At 28.5% G+C, this 22,220-nt stretch overlaps 2 protein-coding genes across 2 annotated transcripts; one reads left to right on the top strand and one right to left on the bottom strand.

The window, feature by feature from the left end:
- Positions 1 to 6,116: 6,116 nt before the first annotated feature.
- LOC136081557 (zinc finger BED domain-containing protein 4-like) lies at positions 6,117 to 7,349 on the bottom strand. Its single transcript, XM_065798883.1, has one exon. The coding sequence runs from the start codon at positions 7,347 to 7,349 to the stop codon at positions 6,117 to 6,119; it is 1,233 nt and encodes a 410-aa protein (XP_065654955.1).
- A 10,455-nt stretch (positions 7,350 to 17,804) lies between these two features.
- LOC136081556 (zinc finger BED domain-containing protein 4-like) lies at positions 17,805 to 19,037 on the top strand. The gene has a single exon (XM_065798882.1). It carries the CDS (start codon positions 17,805 to 17,807, stop codon positions 19,035 to 19,037), a length of 1,233 nt encoding a protein of 410 aa, XP_065654954.1.
- The last annotated feature ends 3,183 nt before the right edge of the window (positions 19,038 to 22,220 follow it).

Raw genomic sequence — 22,220 nt, 5'->3', positions numbered from 1 at the left:
TAGATTTCCTTCACGAAGCCAATTCTTTTTTTAAAGAGAGTTTGTATCATTCAGTTAGAAACTAAAAAAGTTAGAAGCCTCAACTTGCCCCATTTTGAAATAATGTAGTTTTAAAAAGCTGATTTTCTAAGAAAATTAACGATGTAAAAGCTAATGCGACGTAATAATATGTCGTATAGTCTTGGCTTTTTATATATATCGTTTTATATATGTCGTATAGTCTAGGCTTTATATATATATATATATATATATATATATATATATATATATATATATATATATATATATATATATATATATATATATATATATATAATATATATATATATATATATATATATATATATATGTATGTAGTCTATACTATATACATATATATATATATATATATATATATATATATATATATATATATATATATATATATATATATATATATATATATATATATATATATATATATATATATATATATATATATATATATATATATATGTATGTCGTATAGTCTCAGCTGCTTTCAAAACAATGACTTAACAACACAAGTTAAATTAGTTTCATCATGCGTCTGAACAAATACAAGAATTTCATAACTATTTTCTTGGATATCATTAGCATTTTCAGATTTAGAGCAAGATAAAACTGTTTCAGTTTGGGTTTAGTTTTTTTTTCTTGAAAAGTATTTTTAATCTTCTTTATTGTATTATTAAACACTTTTCATTTTAAAGTTTAATGTAGTATTCAAATTTTTTTTCTTTAAAAATATCCGATTATTAATTTTAACTGGATAAAGTACAAATATAATACTGTCCATGTGACAAAGCTATTTTTTGTAAAATCAATGATCTTCCATTTGACTTAAAAATTTTTCCAGAGTATGTCTTATCTGTTTAATAAAATTTTTAATTGCGTATTTTTAACCTGTTATTGCATATAGAAAAATACACTAGAAATTATGAAAAGATGCGTGACGAAATTGATATTGAAATTTATCCATCGCAAAATGAACCGCAATTGGTTTTCAAAGGTTCTTGTTTAAGGCTGAGAAAAATAGTCAAGCGTAATATAAAAGATATATATAAGGATCCAATTTTATGTGTAATCACCACAAATAAAGGTTACTTGTGTTGAAAAGCTTTTCGTTGCATAATAACAGCTGTTACACACTTGCTTATTTGGCATCACATATAAAGCAAAAATAATTCGTTTTAATTTTGTTTGTTTATAATTTTTTTTGTTGCTGTTGCTGTTGTTGTGAACACTCAGCATGATGTGTTGCCATTTAAACATCCAAGCATGATGTTTAAATGGCAACATATCATGCTGAGTGTGTTGCCATTTAAACATCATGCTAGGTGTGACGAGATACCGTGTATGTATGTCAAAAAAATGATTATATATAGCAAGAAGATTAACATTTGCAAAAATAAAGAATAAATATTTTAAACAAATTTGATTATTATCTTAACTAGCTTAACAATATGAAAAAAATATTTCACATAAAAAGAAAGATTTCGATTTTTAAAAATAATGGAGCCTGGGCAAGATAAATGTGTGATGTTTTCAACAGTAATGAATTCTGAGTAGGATAACTTAGCGAGATATAAAAGTGAGATATATTATTATCTACATAAAAAAAGTTCAAATCAAACATTCCAAAATATAATGTTCCAATTAAATTAAAGTGTATTGTCATATTTTTTAAATAAAATAATCAAAGTTTTTTTATTTATAATTATATTAATATTTATAAAAAAATATTAAAAGCAACAAATATCAAAAAATATAGGTGTTTTGTATAAAGCCAAGCAGTTTTTAAATCTATCTTGTTTAAAAAACTTATATTTTTCTTTAATTCATTGCTACTTAAATTATGCAAACGTTGCTTGGTGCAGCACAAACGCAACAAAAGTAAAAAAACTGTTTAGTAAACAAAAACAGGCTATAAGGATAATTACAAACGTAGACCGTTTCTCTCACACTCAAACATTATTTAATAAGCTTAATATTCTAAATGTATATAAACTAAACCTTTACCATATTCTTATCTTCATGTTTAAACTTGATAAAAAAATATCACCAATGTTATTTAATTCACTTTTTGAAAAAATAAACCACATATACCCTACCAGATTTTCAAAAAACAATTACATTCAATCCAAAACACATTATTTAGCAACCAAATTCTCAATTGCTAACCGAGGTCCTAAGCTGTGGAATACAATATTAAATAATGAGCTGAAATCTAATTATTCTTTAAACCAGTTTAAAACAAAACTTAAGCAATTACTGATGATACATGAAAATGAACTAAAGTTCTTCTAAAAAGCTTTTTAAACTAGCAAACAAAAACAAAAATTAACCTACTAATTACTCTTTAATATTATATTTAATATTCTAAACAATAGTCTGCTATTGTAAATGTATTTCTTATCTTATAAGTTTTGAATTTACAAACGATTTTTTTAAGTTTTATTATTTGAAATACTAATTACTAAAAATATTGTAAAATTTTATAATTTCAATTTTTATTAAAAAAAGTTATTGTAAATTCTTTTTGTAATATTAATACTTATATATCATCTTATTTTACTAATCAGTTCTTAAATATAAATACTCTTTGAATTACTAAATATTTTAAACGTTATATATTTTATTTTTTGCATTTTGTTAAAACATTTTATTTGATGAATATGCATTTTTTGGAAGGGGGGGCTTAATGATAAGATGAATTTTGTCTTCTTCAAGCCCCAGTCATGTAAATATTTGTTTTTATAAATTACGAGTGTAAATTATTTTCAATCGGCAAATACAATACTAAAAAAAAAAAAAAAACAAAAAAAAAAAAACATACAGCTAACCATAAAAGTGTTGAAAAAAGCAAAATAAGTCCACCTGCAATAGTTGCAATTGGGTAGCTTAGTTTAATAGCTTTAAAAAATTTGTTTAGAACAGTTATTTTGTATTTATTGACTATAACCCCAACGTAAGGAAATTATATAAATATATCAGATTTTTAGTTTTTAGCTGCCAATTTTGTTTCATTAGGGTTTATAAATAATGGAAACCATATTCTATTGCCACCATTTTGTAAGTTACTGCTAAAACTGGTGTCTTCTATCATTTTATAAAAATTGTCTTCAGAAAAGTTTCCTTTTATTAGAGTAAAATTTTCAAGTTTTTCGGAGGAGGGCGAACATAAGTTTCCTAAGTTCATGTATGCTGATGGCAAAACACCATCAAGCCATTGTTTTTTTTCATTGAAAAATATAAAAGGTTCAGTGTCCCAATAAAATAATGCATCTGGTACTTTTGCATTTTCTGTACGTAAAAACAGGAAACTCCAACACAAAGCTTGCATCTTCAATGAAATTTTGTAAAAACAGCATCTCGACATAATTTTTAACGCTCTCCTGTAAAAATATTTTCTTAAGAATCTTTTTTTATTTTCAAAATAAAACAAAAGATTTTATTGAATAAAAAGATCTCGGTATTAAATTAATTAAAATTGAAAACACTTAAAAAATAAGAAAGAAAACAAAATTGAAACTCAAACATATCTAAATTTCATATTAGATTTAGTTTAAATTATTAAGATATTAGATATATACAGTTTAAATAGTTGAATATATTGAAAAAAAAAACTAAAAGTTTTTATTAAGACGCATGCCGTTTGTCAACTCTTGTTGTTCTCTGCATTCAGAGCCTAAAGATGGTTCTTTCATTTTTAAGGTTATTTTATTTAAAAAGCAGGTTTTAAGAGATTTTCAAAGAAGGTCTTATCATAGCATTTACCTAGGAAGTTCATTCCTCCTTCCCTAACAAATATGCATATATTGCGTGAGCCGGCTTTGAACCATAGACCTCCAGTTCTGAAGCTAGAACTCTCACCACTGCACTACGGCTGAAACAAATTAACCTCGGGTATTGAAATATTTTTAATATTTCAATATGTTCAGTTATTTCAAACCCTTGCCAAAATAAATTAACCATTTGAAAAAAGCTTTGTATATTGGGTAAAAAAGTTGCTTTTTGTGGTATCCGCATCACTGTGATACTCTTTAATCTTACGATTCCAGTAGTTTATTTGTAAGTTGGGTGTCACTTTTGTTAAAATTGCTTGATATTCCTGGGTGTCACTTTTGTTAAAATTGCTTGATATTTGATATTATGTTAAAAATGCTTGATATAGATAATGATACTTTTTTGTGGGGATTCTTGCAGTTGTGGTTGTTGAAGAACCTAACTTGGTTATTTCACTATAAAGTGGTTTTAGGTTAATCTTGCTGTTTTATCTGTAAAATTTTAACACGTTGTTTTAATTGGCTGATTATTAAGTCCTTTGCTAAACTTTCTTCTTATCATTATTTTAAGGCTAGATTTAATAACGCAAGGTTTAGTAATACTGTGCGCTAAATCAGTTGATATCATCGTAATTTTTATTCATGGTTTTTCTATACTGGATCTAATTAATTAATATAATATATTATGTTATAATAATTAATTATTTTTATTATTATTAACATATAATCTCTAATTATAATACTGATTATCAGTACTTTTGTGATTTTTGATTTATGATCAATGATTTTTTAATAAAAGTATTAATATTCTATTTGTCAATTTACTTTTTTTTGATTACTCTGTTTATTTCTCATAGTTTTAAAATCTTAAAGTTTTAAAGTCTTTTTCTTATAGTTTATCTTTTTAAAGTTTGTTATTTTTGCTGGTTTAGTTCCTATTTTTGTTTTGTTGTTGCTATTATTGTTACTACTATTTTTGTAATGTCTTCTGAATTAGTTTTATATCATTTGCATTATCTGTTCACAAAAACATATAAGTTAATATATAGTTAATATTTTTGCCATTTCGAAAGCTAAGCAGAATATATTATATATTATTAATTGAAGTTACACCTTCGTTTAAAAGAGTACTATATTTAAATAAAATAAAAGTTAAATGATTGAAGCCTCGTAATAATATTTGTTTGCTCAAAATGTTGAGTTAGAGCGGATGTGACAAGTGGTCCAAAATTAAAATAATGAATATAGATCAATTTATAATAGTCTTCCACATTTAGCACTTCTCTTTTATTGTATTTATAAATCTAGAATTATTGTTTTTTTGATTTTTTATAATCATAGTGCTCTGTAGTCTGGTAACTAGCTTCTTCATGTTTAATAATCATCCCTTATTTATCAAATGACACAAAAAAAGTGTTGTTCTTGACTTCGACTAAATCAACTTAAAAGCCGACTAGTCAAAAGTCGAAATGAATAAACTGTAAAAAATTTAATAGTCAATTTAATCGACTATGGAATTCGTACTAAGACTAAAAGTCGATTTAGTCGAGTACAAATTAGTGGTGTCCTGTATATGCTATCCAGCTGAATATCTGGGTCGGATAAGTTCAGATATGCTATCTGCCCGGATACTTTATCCAATTTTTGATATACCTGATGTTTCATGTTAATGTCATTTTAAAATTTAAAGATTTAAAAACTCTAGAAATGTTATACTTTTAAATAATTTGATGTTAATGGTTTCTATTCAATATTGTGGTTATTGTTATTATTATTATTATTATTATTATTATTATTGTTATTATTGTTATTATTATTATTATTATTAAAACACTATTAAAAATGTATTTTCGCAAAAAATACATTAGTTTATCACTGATTTATAAAACTATTTGCATTATGATGTATAAATATTTACATTTCTCCACGTTGAAATAACAGTCTCAATCGCTTTTTTTTCATAAATATTTCCATATTCTGAAAACAATCTTTCCAAAAATACAGAGAATGCAGGTGGTGCTAGTAACTTAAGTGTTAGCAGTAGAAACTTCTCCGCGTGTTTCTAATAATTTAAAACAAGTGATCGAGCGAAATTGGAATTTTGCCGAAATTTCGATTTCGGTTCATTTCGGTTGCGGCATTTCTCAACCGAAACCGAAACCGAAATTTCGGCAAAACTTTTACCAAAATTCAAACCAAAATTTCGGCACAACCGAAATTTTTTAAAAGTTAGAAATAACGTGTTTAAACAATGCTCTTTTGATGTTTGTTTTGATAAGAGTTGATTTGTTGTTATAAATGAAATGATGTAAATTAATAACGGAAGTTAACATTTGGTAGATTTTCTCGGCAAAACAAAAGTTTTTCAAGATTTTCTGGTAAAAGTCTGTTTCGTTCGTTGGTTAGTATATCTCCAGCAGTTGAAAACAACCTTTCAACATCAGTTGATGTTGGTGAGGGAGTCAGAAACTTTTTGGCAATTTTGGCAAGGGCCAGCTTGACTCCCCCACTCGAATTTTTTTCATAAATCTTCCAGAAGTCCAGACAGTCGGAAGATATCTGAGAGTCCAAGTAATCATTCAACACTTCTTTGGTCAGTCTGGAGTTTGAACTTTGATTTGTTGTTGCTTGAGATTGGGCAATGATGTTTTTCATCAAGTTAGAAAATCCTGTAAGGCTGGTTCCTTTGGAAATTGGTTTGGGTTCATTGAGAGATGGTAGCAAAGAATCCAGTTGTGTCAAGATGGATTTTTTGGCAGCATGACAGGCATCCTGGGATCGAAAAAAATAATGTTTGAACCTTGGGTCAAGTAAGGTTGCAATGGAATAATGCTCAGTCTTTTCCATGTTCAAGAAACGATTTTCCATAGCAGTTTTCATTGCTTGCTGCATTGTGATTATGTCATCATCTCCAGTTGTAGTTTCAAGTGACTGGATTATAGTTGTCACAATGGGAATGCAAGAACTGATGCAAGATTCACTTCCCGAGAGCAGTTTTGTAGCTTCTTCAAAAATACCCAAAATTGTAACCACTTTTTCATAAATATACCTAGTTATCCGTGAAAATTCAATTCCAGAGGATGGCAACTTGAGCAGAGTGCCAGCAATAGCTGGTTTAAGATGCAAAATTCTTTCCAGCATATAAAAAGTCGAGTTCCATCTTGTTGCAACATCATTTTTCAACCCAAGTCGATCTTTGTTGCCCATCTGACTCTCTTGTTGTTTGTAGAGCTCTGTATAAAACACATTTGAGTGAGAGGCATGAGTGCAAAGTTTTCGGCATTTCTCAACAAGGGATTCCACTGTTTCCATAGAAAAAAGTTCTTTTTTGATAACTAGTTGAAGAGAATGGTTGAGGCATCCAACTGATTCATAGTCACATCCTGGTTCATTGAAGGCTGCCTTGACATTTGCAGCATTGTCCCTCAAGCAAACGCCAATTTTTGAAGTAATGTCCCAGTCCTCGGCTGTTTCTTGAATCTTCTGATAATTGTTTGCCGCTGTGTGACGATTGTCAAATTTGGAGCAGGATAAGCAGAACTTCATCCTTTCCCAGTCTTTTGAAATGAAATGAATTGTCTTCCTAAATATCCGTGGTGAAAATTTGACCAAGCATCCAGACCAATGGAGACCGTTTCGACTTCTTCTTCTTCCAAACGATCTTTTAGAGCAGTTTTAATCTTCTCATATGCAGGGTCCAGCATGCTTCGGTAGTATTTCTCACTAGCAATTTCAAAATTTGGAGCAATCATGGCATGGTGTCTCAAAAAACCAGCTTCATTAACAACAGACCATGGTTGCATGTCAAGAATAATCATTTCAAAAGATGGACTTGTGAAATTTCTGCCCTTTTTCTGAGTTTGATTCAATTTTTGAACTGGTTTCAACCCAGTTTGGAATTATAGACTGAAGCATCTCTGCTCTTTGCTTTTTAGACCTGATGTTAAAGATAGAAATTGTTCTCTTTCGGTTTTCTTTTGGCCCGAAAACTTCTTTTTGAGGAACTTCTGGTTCTGGAGTTCTTGTCGTTAAAGATGCTGGACTGGTGTTGGTGACAAGAGGATGGTGAGTCTTGAGATGAGACAAAAGACCGCTGCTGGTCTGTCCCTTTGGATCATCAGAGCCACGTGACGCACTTCCATTGCAAATTTTGAAATTGACGTACTTGGGATCACTAATAGAGATTGTAAAATGCTTCCAAACCCAACTTTTTTGGCGACTTTTTTCCATCTTGGTAAAAATTATGTTTGAAAACAAATCACAGTTTTGGTCAACAAATAATTTTCTTTGTTCACTTCAAGATTCCACAAATGTTGAAAAATTAATGAACTATTCAAGAATATAATGTAAAATGTTAACTTGTAATTAATTAAAAAAATAATTTTTGAAATGTCAACAAAATTTTATTAAAACAAATTAAATTTTTTATAAAAATGCTACAATGTTTTCAACAAAATTTGTTGCAGGAAAAAAAACGTTTACATTTTATATGAACGACGTTAATAGAATAAATTATAGAATTAGATTATAAGCGTTTATAATCATAAAATATGCATAACTTTATAAATTAAAAAAATAAATATATTAGATAGGTATATTATATATTTAATGTTTATATTAATATATAATATTTATATATAAAAAATTAATTAAAAATCTGTCAACAAAGTTAAGTTTGAAAAAAATTAATTATTATTTTAATAATGCTTTTGAATTACGGTTTTTGGCTTGATATTGAACCGAAATTTCGGTTTGAACCGAAACTTAAAAAACTACCGAAACCAAAATTTCGGTTTTGGTTAAAAGCAAAATTTCGGCCGAAACCGAAACCGAAATTTTCCGATCACTATTTAAAACTTCATTATTTTTTCTATAATCGAGTGATTAAAGAAACCATCAACTTCTTGAGCTGCTTGTTCAAGGAAGACTTTATCAGAACTCAATACATTTTGAACTTTCTTGTGCAGCTGAAGAAGGTTCAATATCGCCTTTTTTTTTCCTCTTCATGCAATTTCTAATAAAAATTTTTTGGGGTGAATATGCAGTAGCGTTGTGAACAATGACTTCTGACCAGACTTGTTACACCCCTTACTTATCTGCTATCCACATGGAATGCAAATTGCTGTGAAATCACAGCTATCATTAATTTTGAAAAGCTTCCAAACAAATCTCGCCATTTTGAAGGTTTATTACGGCAATATTTTGTCATAATAAAATTTATTTTAGGATTTGAATTACATTTTCCGGATAATTTTTAAATATTCGGGTATTCGATATTCGGTCCGATAATTAAAAAATGTTATCCAGTACACCGCTTGGAAAAATCTTAAAATCTTTTCAATTTAACTTTTCAATCGGTTTAACTTTTCAATGAATAATTTTTGTTTATTTAATAACAATAACATTTACTAATATTATTACCTAGTTTTTTGTTTATTCTCTTAAATTTTTATGTTAATCATCGCATTATATTCATTAGCATTATTTATGCCTAAATAAACGTTCAGTTATGTATTTCAATATTTTTTGTTTTTCTTTTATTCGATACACGTGATTTTTATTTTATACAGGGCCGTTCCGCGTTGTCTCGGAGTACTGAAGCAATATTAAAACCTGAAGCTCATATATCTATATGTGATCTATGTAAATATGATTGTGTACACTTTTAGATATTTAGCAAGTATTTAAGATGGTCTCTAATGCATTGGAGTCTGGGAATACATTGTTTCGTAAGTCGTAGCGGCCCTTCTCTCATATTGTTTTGCTCCAATATAATTTAAATGATATGATGTTTAAAAATTGAAAGCGAATATAAAATACTTTATTATTTTTATTAAATACGTATATATGGAAATAACTTATTTCAAATAAATAAATCATTTCCATATTTCGACTACATCGACTTTTAGTCGTTTTCAAAAATATATATTGTTCGATTTTGTCGACATTCGAATTGTTTACAAGTCGAAACAACACTTACACGAAACGAAGATCCGCTTAAATAACGAAATCATTTATGTTGCAAATATTGACTTTGCTTATGTCCCGATACATGTTTTATGACGTTTTAAGTTGTACATTAGGGTACATCATACTATAATTTTTATGGTGCCACTATATGTAAATATAAACTTCCGAAAAAAAAATTTTTTTTTTTACAGAGGCGGTATTGCAGTTTTCGAAAACGTAAAGTTGTTCATTTATGCATAAATGCAAGGAAGGTCAAAATTTTTAAATTATTGAAATATGAAACTATTTAGTTTTTTTTTATATATATATTACCATATGCTGTGAAACGTGAATAATTTTTTTTTCCAAAATAAAAATATTTTCGCGGGGAAAAGGGCTTTTTAAGATTGAAAAACAAAAGTTAAAATATAATAAATGATAAATTTTTTAAATAATTAGGACTTTCATTGGAATTTTTTCATTAGAAATTTTCAGACATTATTTTTTTGAATGACATCTTTATAGTTCACCTTAACAACATCGTTTAGCTTAACAACATTAAAAACAAAACAATGTTAAGTTATAGTATAGTCATAAAAATGTTTTTGTTTACAATTTTGTTAAAAAAATGTTACTAAAATTTGTTTTTGATTTTAGCTTGGGCAAAGTTTTTCTGTTATTCATTCGTGCTCTCACAAACCCGTTTCTTTTTTCAAAACCACAAACGGAAAGTGCTGCTTCTGTATCTTCTTTTACTTCCCTTTCACAAGATTGCGTGTGAAGAGGAAAGTACGGAGCTTCAAAACGAGTGACCAGATATTTGTCAAGATTGTATGTAGAGATTTTTTCCTTCTCCCGATCTATTAGCTCTTTGATAGACAAAGCTTCTGTATTGAGAAGAGCCTTTTTTCGTGATCTTACAGCTGTGTCTCCGAACTGCAAGGTTTTTCTTATATCTTAATTGTTTTAATGGCAAACTTCCTCGATTCTTCATCTGAGCTTGACAAAAGCGTTTTAATAAGGGATTTCGAGTGAGCAAAATAGACTCCATTTTGAATGTATTGTGTGGCAATATTTTGAACTTTATTATCTTGTTTTTTTAGCAGTGCAACAGTGTTACTAAGTGATCTGGGCCATCTACAATACTGTGTTTTACTTTGATTTCATACCACATGTGGAAATATACTTGAGCTATTCATTTAACAATTAAATGAAACTTTCGAAAAACGTCACCAGTAAAAGTGGGATCACTCATATAGAAGAAAATGAAAGCTTCTGCTGTGGTAAACCATCTGCTGAGCCAAATATTTTCACACTTTGCTTTAGAAAGATTTATGTCCATCTTGCCAGTGGACAAACATTGTACCAACTTATAACAAGAGTTGCATCTGTTGACATTGTTTTGAGAACTTTTTTAGAAATTTCAATTAAAGGTTCCAGCTGTTCTATAGGTTCAAACGTCTTTTTATGCTATTGACTTTAGATAAAGCTTTTCCAATAGGGCCATTAAAACCATCCTCTGAATTAGTTGGGCCATCCAGTTCAACAATTATGTGCCTCAATGGTAATTCATTACAATGGAGCATACAAATAGACCAGAATAATTTTCTTCCAACTAATTGTTCCAGATTTGACAGCAAACCTCCATCTTTTCCTGAACCTGTCATGGAGTTTGTAGAATCTCCACTTACGAACTCTAAGGACTCATGGATTGCCCTTGGAACCATCCAATTGTAAAGAGCAAATGCGGCTTCTTTGACTGGTTTGCTTGGTGGTATAGCTTTAGGTGGTGTGTAATGAGTAAGGTATCTTCCATCAGGCTCACAGGTCACAGTTATATGTTCTTCTTTTATAGTCCTCATGTGAAATTTATTTGTTAGAGGATTCTGTTCAAAAACTAAAGTTGAGTCCTTCCTTCCATCAATAAACAAACCTATAACAGGTTCTTCGTCAGTTAACTTTTCTTCAGACATTATTACTCTCTCCATTATTGCTTCCCTTGCTCTTCTTACTTTCATAGGATCAACAGCTAAATAAAACATATCAGGCGTCAAATACTTCGCTTCAATGAGGTCTAGAAGAAAGGATGTAATAATAGCTGATGTTGCTGCTGGTGAAATATCATATCTTATTGAAACTTCTGCAGTATGATTAATTGACATATAGTTTTTTTTTCCAAATCTTGTTTTGAAGCGGATCTTCAAAAGTGAAAGTGCAGTAAAAGAAGTTACAGAAGCAGCACTTTCCGTTTGTGGTTTTGAAAAAAGAGACGGGTTTGTGAGAGCACAAATGAATAACAGAAAAACTTTGCCCGAGCTAAAATCAAAAAAAAAAATTTAGTAACCTTTTTTGAATAAAATTGTAAGCAAAAATATTTTTATTACTATATTATAACTTAACATTGTTTTGTTTTTAATGTTGTTAAGCTAAACGATGTTGTTAAGGTGAACTATAAAGATGTCATTCAAACAAATAAAGTCTGAAAATTTCTAATGAAAAAATTCCAATGAAAGTATTATTTAAAAAATTTATCATATTATCAATAAGAATATTTTAACTTTTTTTTTACATTCTTATAAGGCCTTTTTCCCCAGGAAAATTTATTTTTTTTAGAAAAAAAGTTATTCACGTTTCACAACATAGGGTAATATATATATAAAAAATCTAAATAGTTTCATATTTCATTAATTTAAAAATTTTGACCCTCCTTGCATTTATGTATAAATGAACAATTTTACCTTTTCGAAAACTGCTATCCCGCCTAAGTAAAAAAAAAAAAATTTCTTTTTTTGAAAGTTAATATTTACATAGAGTGGCACCATAAAAATTATCCGCCGAATTGAAAATCAAAAATTTTAAAAGTATGATGTACCCTATTGTACATGCAACCGTTTTAAAGCAGAACAACAAATACAAAAATCGAACTCGTTTTTTCATTATTTTTACTAAAGGAGGAATTGTTTTATGGTACTTCCAGGGAATTGTGGGAAATTTTACAAGTCCTATCAATGAGCTTATTAAGAACGTCATTATGCATGTATGATCAAATGTTTTTTGTTATTAAACTCATCCTTAGATTTCGACAATCTTGATTTCCATAGCTTTTTGATACTACAAAATTTAGTCCATTTGGTCCATTTGGTCCTGAATTGTTACTTATCTGTATTAATAGTCTTTATGACATTTTTAAATCTAAAGTGTTTTTTCTGATGACACAAATATATACACTAGTCTTAAATATCATCATTGACAAAGTATCATCACTTTTTGATTGCTTAGAACAGGCAACTAATCCTGAATCTGATCTCACTTTATTGACAGCTCGGGGAATGAAGTAGCTTGTGAATTTAAACCCAAAAAAAATTTAGTTATTTACTTTTAACAATTATCACAGTATTGTTGATTTTTCTGTATTGATGAAAAACTACTGACTTCTTATGAGTACCACATATACAAAAAATGACTAGCATGGTAAAGAAAAACAACTTTAGCATCTGCTAAAGTTGTCTTTCTTTATTATTCTAGTCTAATTCTCTTACTCCGGATCTCAACTTTAAAATTTGAAATTTTAAAATTTGAATCACAATCCTTACCAGGAAAAAAAAATTATACTCTGTAAATGTAAAGTAATAAAATAGATTTAATGTGCTCTATTTTAAGCAGTCTTCTTAAGCTGTTTCATGTATATATTGCTTATTCTTGTGTAAAATGGTAGAGAGAAAATAAGAATGAAAAAGAAGTTTTATTTGCAATTAAACTAAATTAAACGAGTTTGATATTTGAGGCAATTTTATTTGCGTAAGTCGCTTTGAAATTTTTTCCTAAAAGTTTAAACTATTGTTGGAATTTTTACAATAAACATTTTCTTTTGAATATTAGAAGAAAAATATGTTTAATATAATTAAATTTTTTTGATGTAACGTAATACTATGCTTTAACATTTACATATATTTTTTAATATAATTTTGATCATTTAATAAGTTTTATTGTGTAAATTTTAAATAAAATGTGTGTTTTAAATTAAATAAATAAAGTGTGCCTTAAAATGTGCCTTAAAACTTAAAATGTAGTGTGCTTTGAAAGAGCTTTTGTTGCAATATGCTATTTTAGAATTATTGTAGTAACGGTTTTTAGGGGGTGCAAGTAGATTCATTCACCACACAAGGCAGGTAAATAATTTCAAGTAACAAATTTCAATATGTACTTTAAATAAACTTTAGGTATATATTGTAAATTAAAAAAAAAGTTTGTTTTTTGTATCTTAAAAATAAATTTTTCTATTTGTTTATTAAAAAAGTAAAAACATAAAATACATAAAAATTTATGTAAATATTCATTTTTATACTTTAAGCAAATAAAACATGAATTATATTCTTCATAGCAATTATTATTTTTAGATTTTTTATTTTCAGTGTACTTTACCAGCAAATTTATTTCTCCAATAGTATTTTAAATTTCTTTGATAAAAAACATTATTAACTTTTTATAAAGTACAAGGGTTGTCCCAGAACTACCTAGCCTAACAAAGAAAACACAAAAATGTTAAAAAAAATAACCATTGCTGAATAATGACCTTAACCTTTGAAAGCTTAACTCTCAAATTTAAATTTTTGTTCTTGATTTTTTAAGATTTAAGATATTTAAACTAAATTCTTTGTTATACACAGTACCATCAGGCTGACTTATACCCTGGGTTGGACAAGGTCCAAAATGTACCGTAGATGTAGTTAGACCTGCTCTAGCTGCTGAGTTTGGGTTGTATTGTTGTAAGGTTTTATTTCTTTTCTATTAATACTATTATAGGCGCTTTAACATTGACTTGAGTGTCTATATTTCTTGAAATTGCAAAAAAAAATTTTTTTTTTTTTTTTTGCATTTTCAAAATTGAGGGCAGTAAAAGAAGATACAGAAGCAGCACTTTCCGTTTGTGGTTTTGAAAAAAGAAACGGGTTTGTGAGAGCACGAATGAATAACAGAAAAACTTTGCCCAAGCTAAAATCAAAAACAAATTTTAGTAACATTTTTTTAACAAAATTGTAAACAAAAACATTTTTATGACTATACTATAACTTAACATTGTTTTGTTTTTAATGTTGTTAAGCTAAACGATGTTGTTAAGGTGAACTATAAAGATGTCATTCAAAAAAATAATGTCTGAAAATTTCTAATGAAAAAATTCCAATGAAAGTCCTAATTATTTAAAAAATTTATCATTTATTATATTTTAACTTTTGTTTTTCAATCTTAAAAAGCCCTTTTCCCCGCGAAAATATTTTTATTTTGGAAAAAAAAATTATTCACGTTTCACAGCATATGGTAATATATATATAAAAAAAAACTAAATAGTTTCATATTTCAATAATTTAAAAATTTTGACCTTCCTTGCATTTATGCATAAATGAACAACTTTACGTTTTCGAAAACTGCAATACCGCCTCTGTAAAAAAAAAAATTTTTTTTTCGGAAGTTTATATTTACATATAGTGGCACCATAAAAATTATAGTATGATGTACCCTAATGTACAACTTAAAACGTCATAAAACATGTATCGGGACATAAGCAAAGTCAATATTTGCAACATAAATGATTTCGTTATTTAAGCGGATCTTCGTTTCGTGTAAGTGTTGTTTCGACTTGTAAACAATTCGAATGTCGACAAAATCGAACAATATATATTTTTGAAAACGACTAAAAGTCGATGTAGTCGAAATATGGAAATGATTTATTTATTTGAAATAAGTTATTTCCATATATACGTATTTAATAAAAATAATAAAGTATTTTATATTCGCTTTCAATTTTTAAACATCATATCATTTAAATTATATTGGAGCAAAACAATATGAGAGAAGGGCCGCTACGACTTACGAAACAATGTATTCCCAGACTCCAATGCATTAGAGACCATCTTAAATACTTGCTAAATATCTAAAAGTGTACACAATCATATTTACATAGATCACATATAGATATATGAGCTTCAGGTTTTAATATTGCTTCAGTACTCCGAGACAACGCGGAACGGCCCTGTATAAAATAAAAATCACGTGTATCGAATAAAAGAAAAACAAAAAATATTGAAATACATAACTGAACGTTTATTTAGGCATAAATAATGCTAATGAATATAATGCGATGATTAACATAAAAATTTAAGAGAATAAACAAAAAACTAGGTAATAATATTAGTAAATGTTATTGTTATTAAATAAACAAAAATTATTCATTGAAAAGTTAAACCGATTGAAAAGTTAAATTGAAAAGATTTTAAGATTTTTCCAAGCGGTGTACTGGATAACATTTTTTAATTATCGGACCGAATATCGAATACCCGAATATTTAAAAATTATCCGGAAAATGTAATTCAAATCCTAAAATAAATTTTATTATGACAAAATATTGCCGTAATAAACCTTCAAAATGGCGAGATTTGTTTGGAAGCTTTTCAAAATTAATGATAGCTGTGATTTCACAGCAATTTGCATTCCATGTGGATAGCAGATAAGTAAGGGGTGTAACAAGTCTGGTCAGAAGTCATTGTTCACAACGCTACTGCATATTCACCCCAAAAAATTTTTATTAGAAATTGCATGAAGAGGAAAAAAAAAGGCGATATTGAACCTTCTTCAGCTGCACAAGAAAGTTCAAAATGTATTGAGTTCTGATAAAGTCTTCCTTGAACAAGCAGCTCAAGAAGTTGATGGTTTCTTTAATCACTCGATTATAGAAAAAATAATGAAGTTTTAAATAGTGATCGGAAAATTTCGGTTTCGGTTTCGGCCGAAATTTTGCTTTTAACCAAAACCGAAATTTTGGTTTCGGTAGTTTTTTAAGTTTCGGTTCAAACCGAAATTTCGGTTCAATATCAAGCCAAAAACCGTAATTCAAAAGCATTATTAAAATAATAATTAATTTTTTTCAAACTTAACTTTGTTGACAGATTTTTAATTAATTTTTTATATATAAATATTATATATTAATATAAACATTAAATATATAATATACCTATCTAATATATTTATTTTTTTAATTTATAAAGTTATGCATATTTTATGATTATAAACGCTTATAATCTAATTCTATAATTTATTCTATTAACGTCGTTCATATAAAATGTAAACGTTTTTTTTCCTGCAACAAATTTTGTTGAAAACATTGTAGCATTTTTATAAAAAATTTAATTTGTTTTAATAAAATTTTGTTGACATTTCAAAAATTATTTTTTTAATTAATTACAAGTTAACATTTTACATTATATTCTTGAATAGTTCATTAATTTTTCAACATTTGTGGAATCTTGAAGTGAACAAAGAAAATTATTTGTTGACCAAAACTGTGATTTGTTTTCAAACATAATTTTTACCAAGATGGAAAAAAGTCGCCAAAAAAGTTGGGTTTGGAAGCATTTTACAATCTCTATTAGTGATCCCAAGTACGTCAATTTCAAAATTTGCAATGGAAGTGCGTCACGTGGCTCTGATGATCCAAAGGGACAGACCAGCAGCGGTCTTTTGTCTCATCTCAAGACTCACCATCCTCTTGTCACCAACACCAGTCCAGCATCTTTAACGACAAGAACTCCAGAACCAGAAGTTCCTCAAAAAGAAGTTTTCGGGCCAAAAGAAAACCGAAAGAGAACAATTTCTATCTTTAACATCAGGTCTAAAAAGCAAAGAGCAGAGATGCTTCAGTCTATAATTCCAAACTGGGTTGAAACCAGTTCAAAAATTGAATCAAACTCAGAAAAAGGGCAGAAATTTCACAAGTCCATCTTTTGAAATGATTATTCTTGACATGCAACCATGGTCTGTTGTTAATGAAGCTGGTTTTTTGAGACACCATGCCATGATTGCTCCAAATTTTGAAATTGCTAGTGAGAAATACTACCGAAGCATGCTGGACCCTGCATATGAGAAGATTAAAACTGCTCTAAAAGATCGTTTGGAAGAAGAAGAAGTCGAAACGGTCTCCATTGGTCTGGATGCTTGGTCAAATTTTCACCACGGATATTTAGGAAGACAATTCATTTCATTTCAAAAGACTGGGAAAGGATGAAGTTCTGCTTATCCTGCTCCAAATTTGACAATCGTCACACAGCGGCAAACAATTATCAGAAGATTCAAGAAACAGCCGAGGACTGGGACATTACTTCAAAAATTGGCGTTTGCTTGAGGGACAATGCTGCAAATGTCAAGGCAGCCTTCAATGAACCAGGATGTGACTATGAATCAGTTGGATGCCTCAACCATTCTCTTCAACTAGTTATCAAAAAAGAACTTTTTTCTATGGAAACAGTGGAATCCCTTGTTGAGAAATGCCGAAAACTTTGCACTCATGCCTCTCACTCAAATGTGTTTTATACAGAGCTCTACAAACAACAAGAGAGTCAGATGGGCAACAAAGATCGACTTGGGTTGAAAAATGATGTTGCAACAAGATGGAACTCGACTTTTTATATGCTGGAAAGAATTTTGCATCTTAAACCAGCTATTGCTGGCACTCTGCTCAAGTTGCCATCCTCTGGAATTGAATTTTCACGGATAACTAGGTATATTTATGAAAAAGTGGTTACAATTTTGGGTATTTTTGAAGAAGCTACAAAACTGCTCTCGGGAAGTGAATCTTGCATCAGTTCTTGCATTCCCATTGTGACAACTATAATCCAGTCACTTGAAACTACAACTGGAGATGATGACATAATCACAATGCAGCAAGCAATGAAAACTGCTATGGAAAATCGTTTCTTGAACATGGAAAAGACTGAGCATTATTCCATTGCAACCTTACTTGACCCAAGGTTCAAACATTATTTTTTTCGATCCCAGGATGCCTGTCATGCTGCCAAAAAATCCATCTTGACACAACTGGATTCTTTGCTACCATCTCTCAATGAACCCAAACCAATTTCCAAAGGAACCAGCCTTACAGGATTTTCTAACTTGATGAAAAACATCATTGCCCAATCTCAAGCAACAACAAATCAAAGTTCAAACTCCAGACTGACCAAAGAAGTGTTGAATGATTACTTGGACTCTCAGATATCTTCCGACTGTCTGGACTTCTGGAAGATTTATGAAAAAAATTCGAGTGGGGGAGTCAAGCTGGCCCTTGCCAAAATTGCCAAAAAGTTTCTGACTCCCTCACCAACATCAACTGATGTTGAAAGGTTGTTTTCAACTGCTGGAGATATACTAACCAACGAACGAAACAGACTTTTACCAGAAAATCTTGAAAAACTTTTGTTTTGCCGAGAAAATCTACCAAATGTTAACTTCCGTTATTAATTTACATCATTTCATTTATAACAACAAATCAACTCTTATCAAAACAAACATCAAAAGAGCATTGTTTAAACACGTTATTTCTAACTTTTAAAAAATTTCGGTTGTGCCGAAATTTTGGTTTGAATTTTGGTAAAAGTTTTGCCGAAATTTCGGTTTCGGTTTCGGTTGAGAAATGCCGCAACCGAAATGAACCGAAATCGAAATTTCGGCAAAATTCCAATTTCGCTCGATCACTTGTTTTAAATTATTAGAAACACGCGGAGAAGTTTCTACTGCTAACACTTAAGTTACTAGCACCACCTGCATTCTCTGTATTTTTGGAAAGATTGTTTTCAGAATATGGAAATATTTATGAAAAAAAAGCGATTGAGACTGTTATTTCAACGTGGAGAAATGTAAATATTTATACATCATAATGCAAATAGTTTTATAAATCAGTGATAAACTAATGTATTTTTTGCGAAAATACATTTTTAATAGTGTTTTAATAATAATAATAATAATAACAATAATAACAATAATAATAATAATAATAATAATAATAATAACAATAACCACAATATTGAATAGAAACCATTAACATCAAATTATTTAAAAGTATAACATTTCTAGAGTTTTTAAATCTTTAAATTTTAAAATGACATTAACATGAAACATCAGGTATATCAAAAATTGGATAAAGTATCCGGGCAGATAGCATATCTGAACTTATCCGACCCAGATATTCAGCTGGATAGCATATACAGGACACCACTAATTTGTACTCGACTAAATCGACTTTTAGTCTTAGTACGAATTCCATAGTCGATTAAATTGACTATTAAATTTTTTACAGTTTATTCATTTCGACTTTTGACTAGTCGGCTTTTAAGTTGATTTAGTCGAAGTCAAGAACAACACTTTTTTTGTGTCATTTGATAAATAAGGGATGATTATTAAACATGAAGAAGCTAGTTACCAGACTACAGAGCACTATGATTATAAAAAATCAAAAAAACAATAATTCTAGATTTATAAATACAATAAAAGAGAAGTGCTAAATGTGGAAGACTATTATAAATTGATCTATATTCATTATTTTAATTTTGGACCACTTGTCACATCCGCTCTAACTCAACATTTTGAGCAAACAAATATTATTACGAGGCTTCAATCATTTAACTTTTATTTTATTTAAATATAGTACTCTTTTAAACGAAGGTGTAACTTCAATTAATAATATATAATATATTCTGCTTAGCTTTCGAAATGGCAAAAATATTAACTATATATTAACTTATATGTTTTTGTGAACAGATAATGCAAATGATATAAAACTAATTCAGAAGACATTACAAAAATAGTAGTAACAATAATAGCAACAACAAAACAAAAATAGGAACTAAACCAGCAAAAATAACAAACTTTAAAAAGATAAACTATAAGAAAAAGACTTTAAAACTTTAAGATTTTAAAACTATGAGAAATAAACAGAGTAATCAAAAAAAAGTAAATTGACAAATAGAATATTAATACTTTTATTAAAAAATCATTGATCATAAATCAAAAATCACAAAAGTACTGATAATCAGTATTATAATTAGAGATTATATGTTAATAATAATAAAAATAATTAATTATTATAACATAATATATTATATTAATTAATTAGATCCAGTATAGAAAAACCATGAATAAAAATTACGATGATATCAACTGATTTAGCGCACAGTATTACTAAACCTTGCGTTATTAAATCTAGCCTTAAAATAATGATAAGAAGAAAGTTTAGCAAAGGACTTAATAATCAGCCAATTAAAACAACGTGTTAAAATTTTACAGATAAAACAGCAAGATTAACCTAAAACCACTTTATAGTGAAATAACCAAGTTAGGTTCTTCAACAACCACAACTGCAAGAATCCCCACAAAAAAGTATCATTATCTATATCAAGCATTTTTAACATAATATCAAATATCAAGCAATTTTAACAAAAGTGACACCCAGGAATATCAAGCAATTTTAACAAAAGTGACACCCAACTTACAAATAAACTACTGGAATCGTAAGATTAAAGAGTATCACAGTGATGCGGATACCACAAAAAGCAACTTTTTTACCCAATATACAAAGCTTTTTTCAAATGGTTAATTTATTTTGGCAAGGGTTTGAAATAACTGAACATATTGAAATATTAAAAATATTTCAATACCCGAGGTTAATTTGTTTCAGCCGTAGTGCAGTGGTGAGAGTTCTAGCTTCAGAACTGGAGGTCTATGGTTCAAAGCCGGCTCACGCAATATATGCATATTTGTTAGGGAAGGAGGAATGAACTTCCTAGGTAAATGCTATGATAAGACCTTCTTTGAAAATCTCTTAAAACCTGCTTTTTAAATAAAATAACCTTAAAAATGAAAGAACCATCTTTAGGCTCTGAATGCAGAGAACAACAAGAGTTGACAAACGGCATGCGTCTTAATAAAAACTTTTAGTTTTTTTTTTCAATATATTCAACTATTTAAACTGTATATATCTAATATCTTAATAATTTAAACTAAATCTAATATGAAATTTAGATATGTTTGAGTTTCAATTTTGTTTTCTTTCTTATTTTTTAAGTGTTTTCAATTTTAATTAATTTAATACCGAGATCTTTTTATTCAATAAAATCTTTTGTTTTATTTTGAAAATAAAAAAAGATTCTTAAGAAAATATTTTTACAGGAGAGCGTTAAAAATTATGTCGAGATGCTGTTTTTACAAAATTTCATTGAAGATGCAAGCTTTGTGTTGGAGTTTCCTGTTTTTACGTACAGAAAATGCAAAAGTACCAGATGCATTATTTTATTGGGACACTGAACCTTTTATATTTTTCAATGAAAAAAAACAATGGCTTGATGGTGTTTTGCCATCAGCATACATGAACTTAGGAAACTTATGTTCGCCCTCCTCCGAAAAACTTGAAAATTTTACTCTAATAAAAGGAAACTTTTCTGAAGACAATTTTTATAAAATGATAGAAGACACCAGTTTTAGCAGTAACTTACAAAATGGTGGCAATAGAATATGGTTTCCATTATTTATAAACCCTAATGAAACAAAATTGGCAGCTAAAAACTAAAAATCTGATATATTTATATAATTTCCTTACGTTGGGGTTATAGTCAATAAATACAAAATAACTGTTCTAAACAAATTTTTTAA

Source organism: Hydra vulgaris, chromosome 06 (assembly GCF_038396675.1).
Source record: "Hydra vulgaris chromosome 06, alternate assembly HydraT2T_AEP".
In the NCBI taxonomy this organism is placed as follows: domain Eukaryota; kingdom Metazoa; phylum Cnidaria; class Hydrozoa; order Anthoathecata; family Hydridae; genus Hydra; species Hydra vulgaris.
Note: the sequence above shows the minus strand (reverse complement) of the source record. Positions and strands in the feature narration are given on the sequence as shown.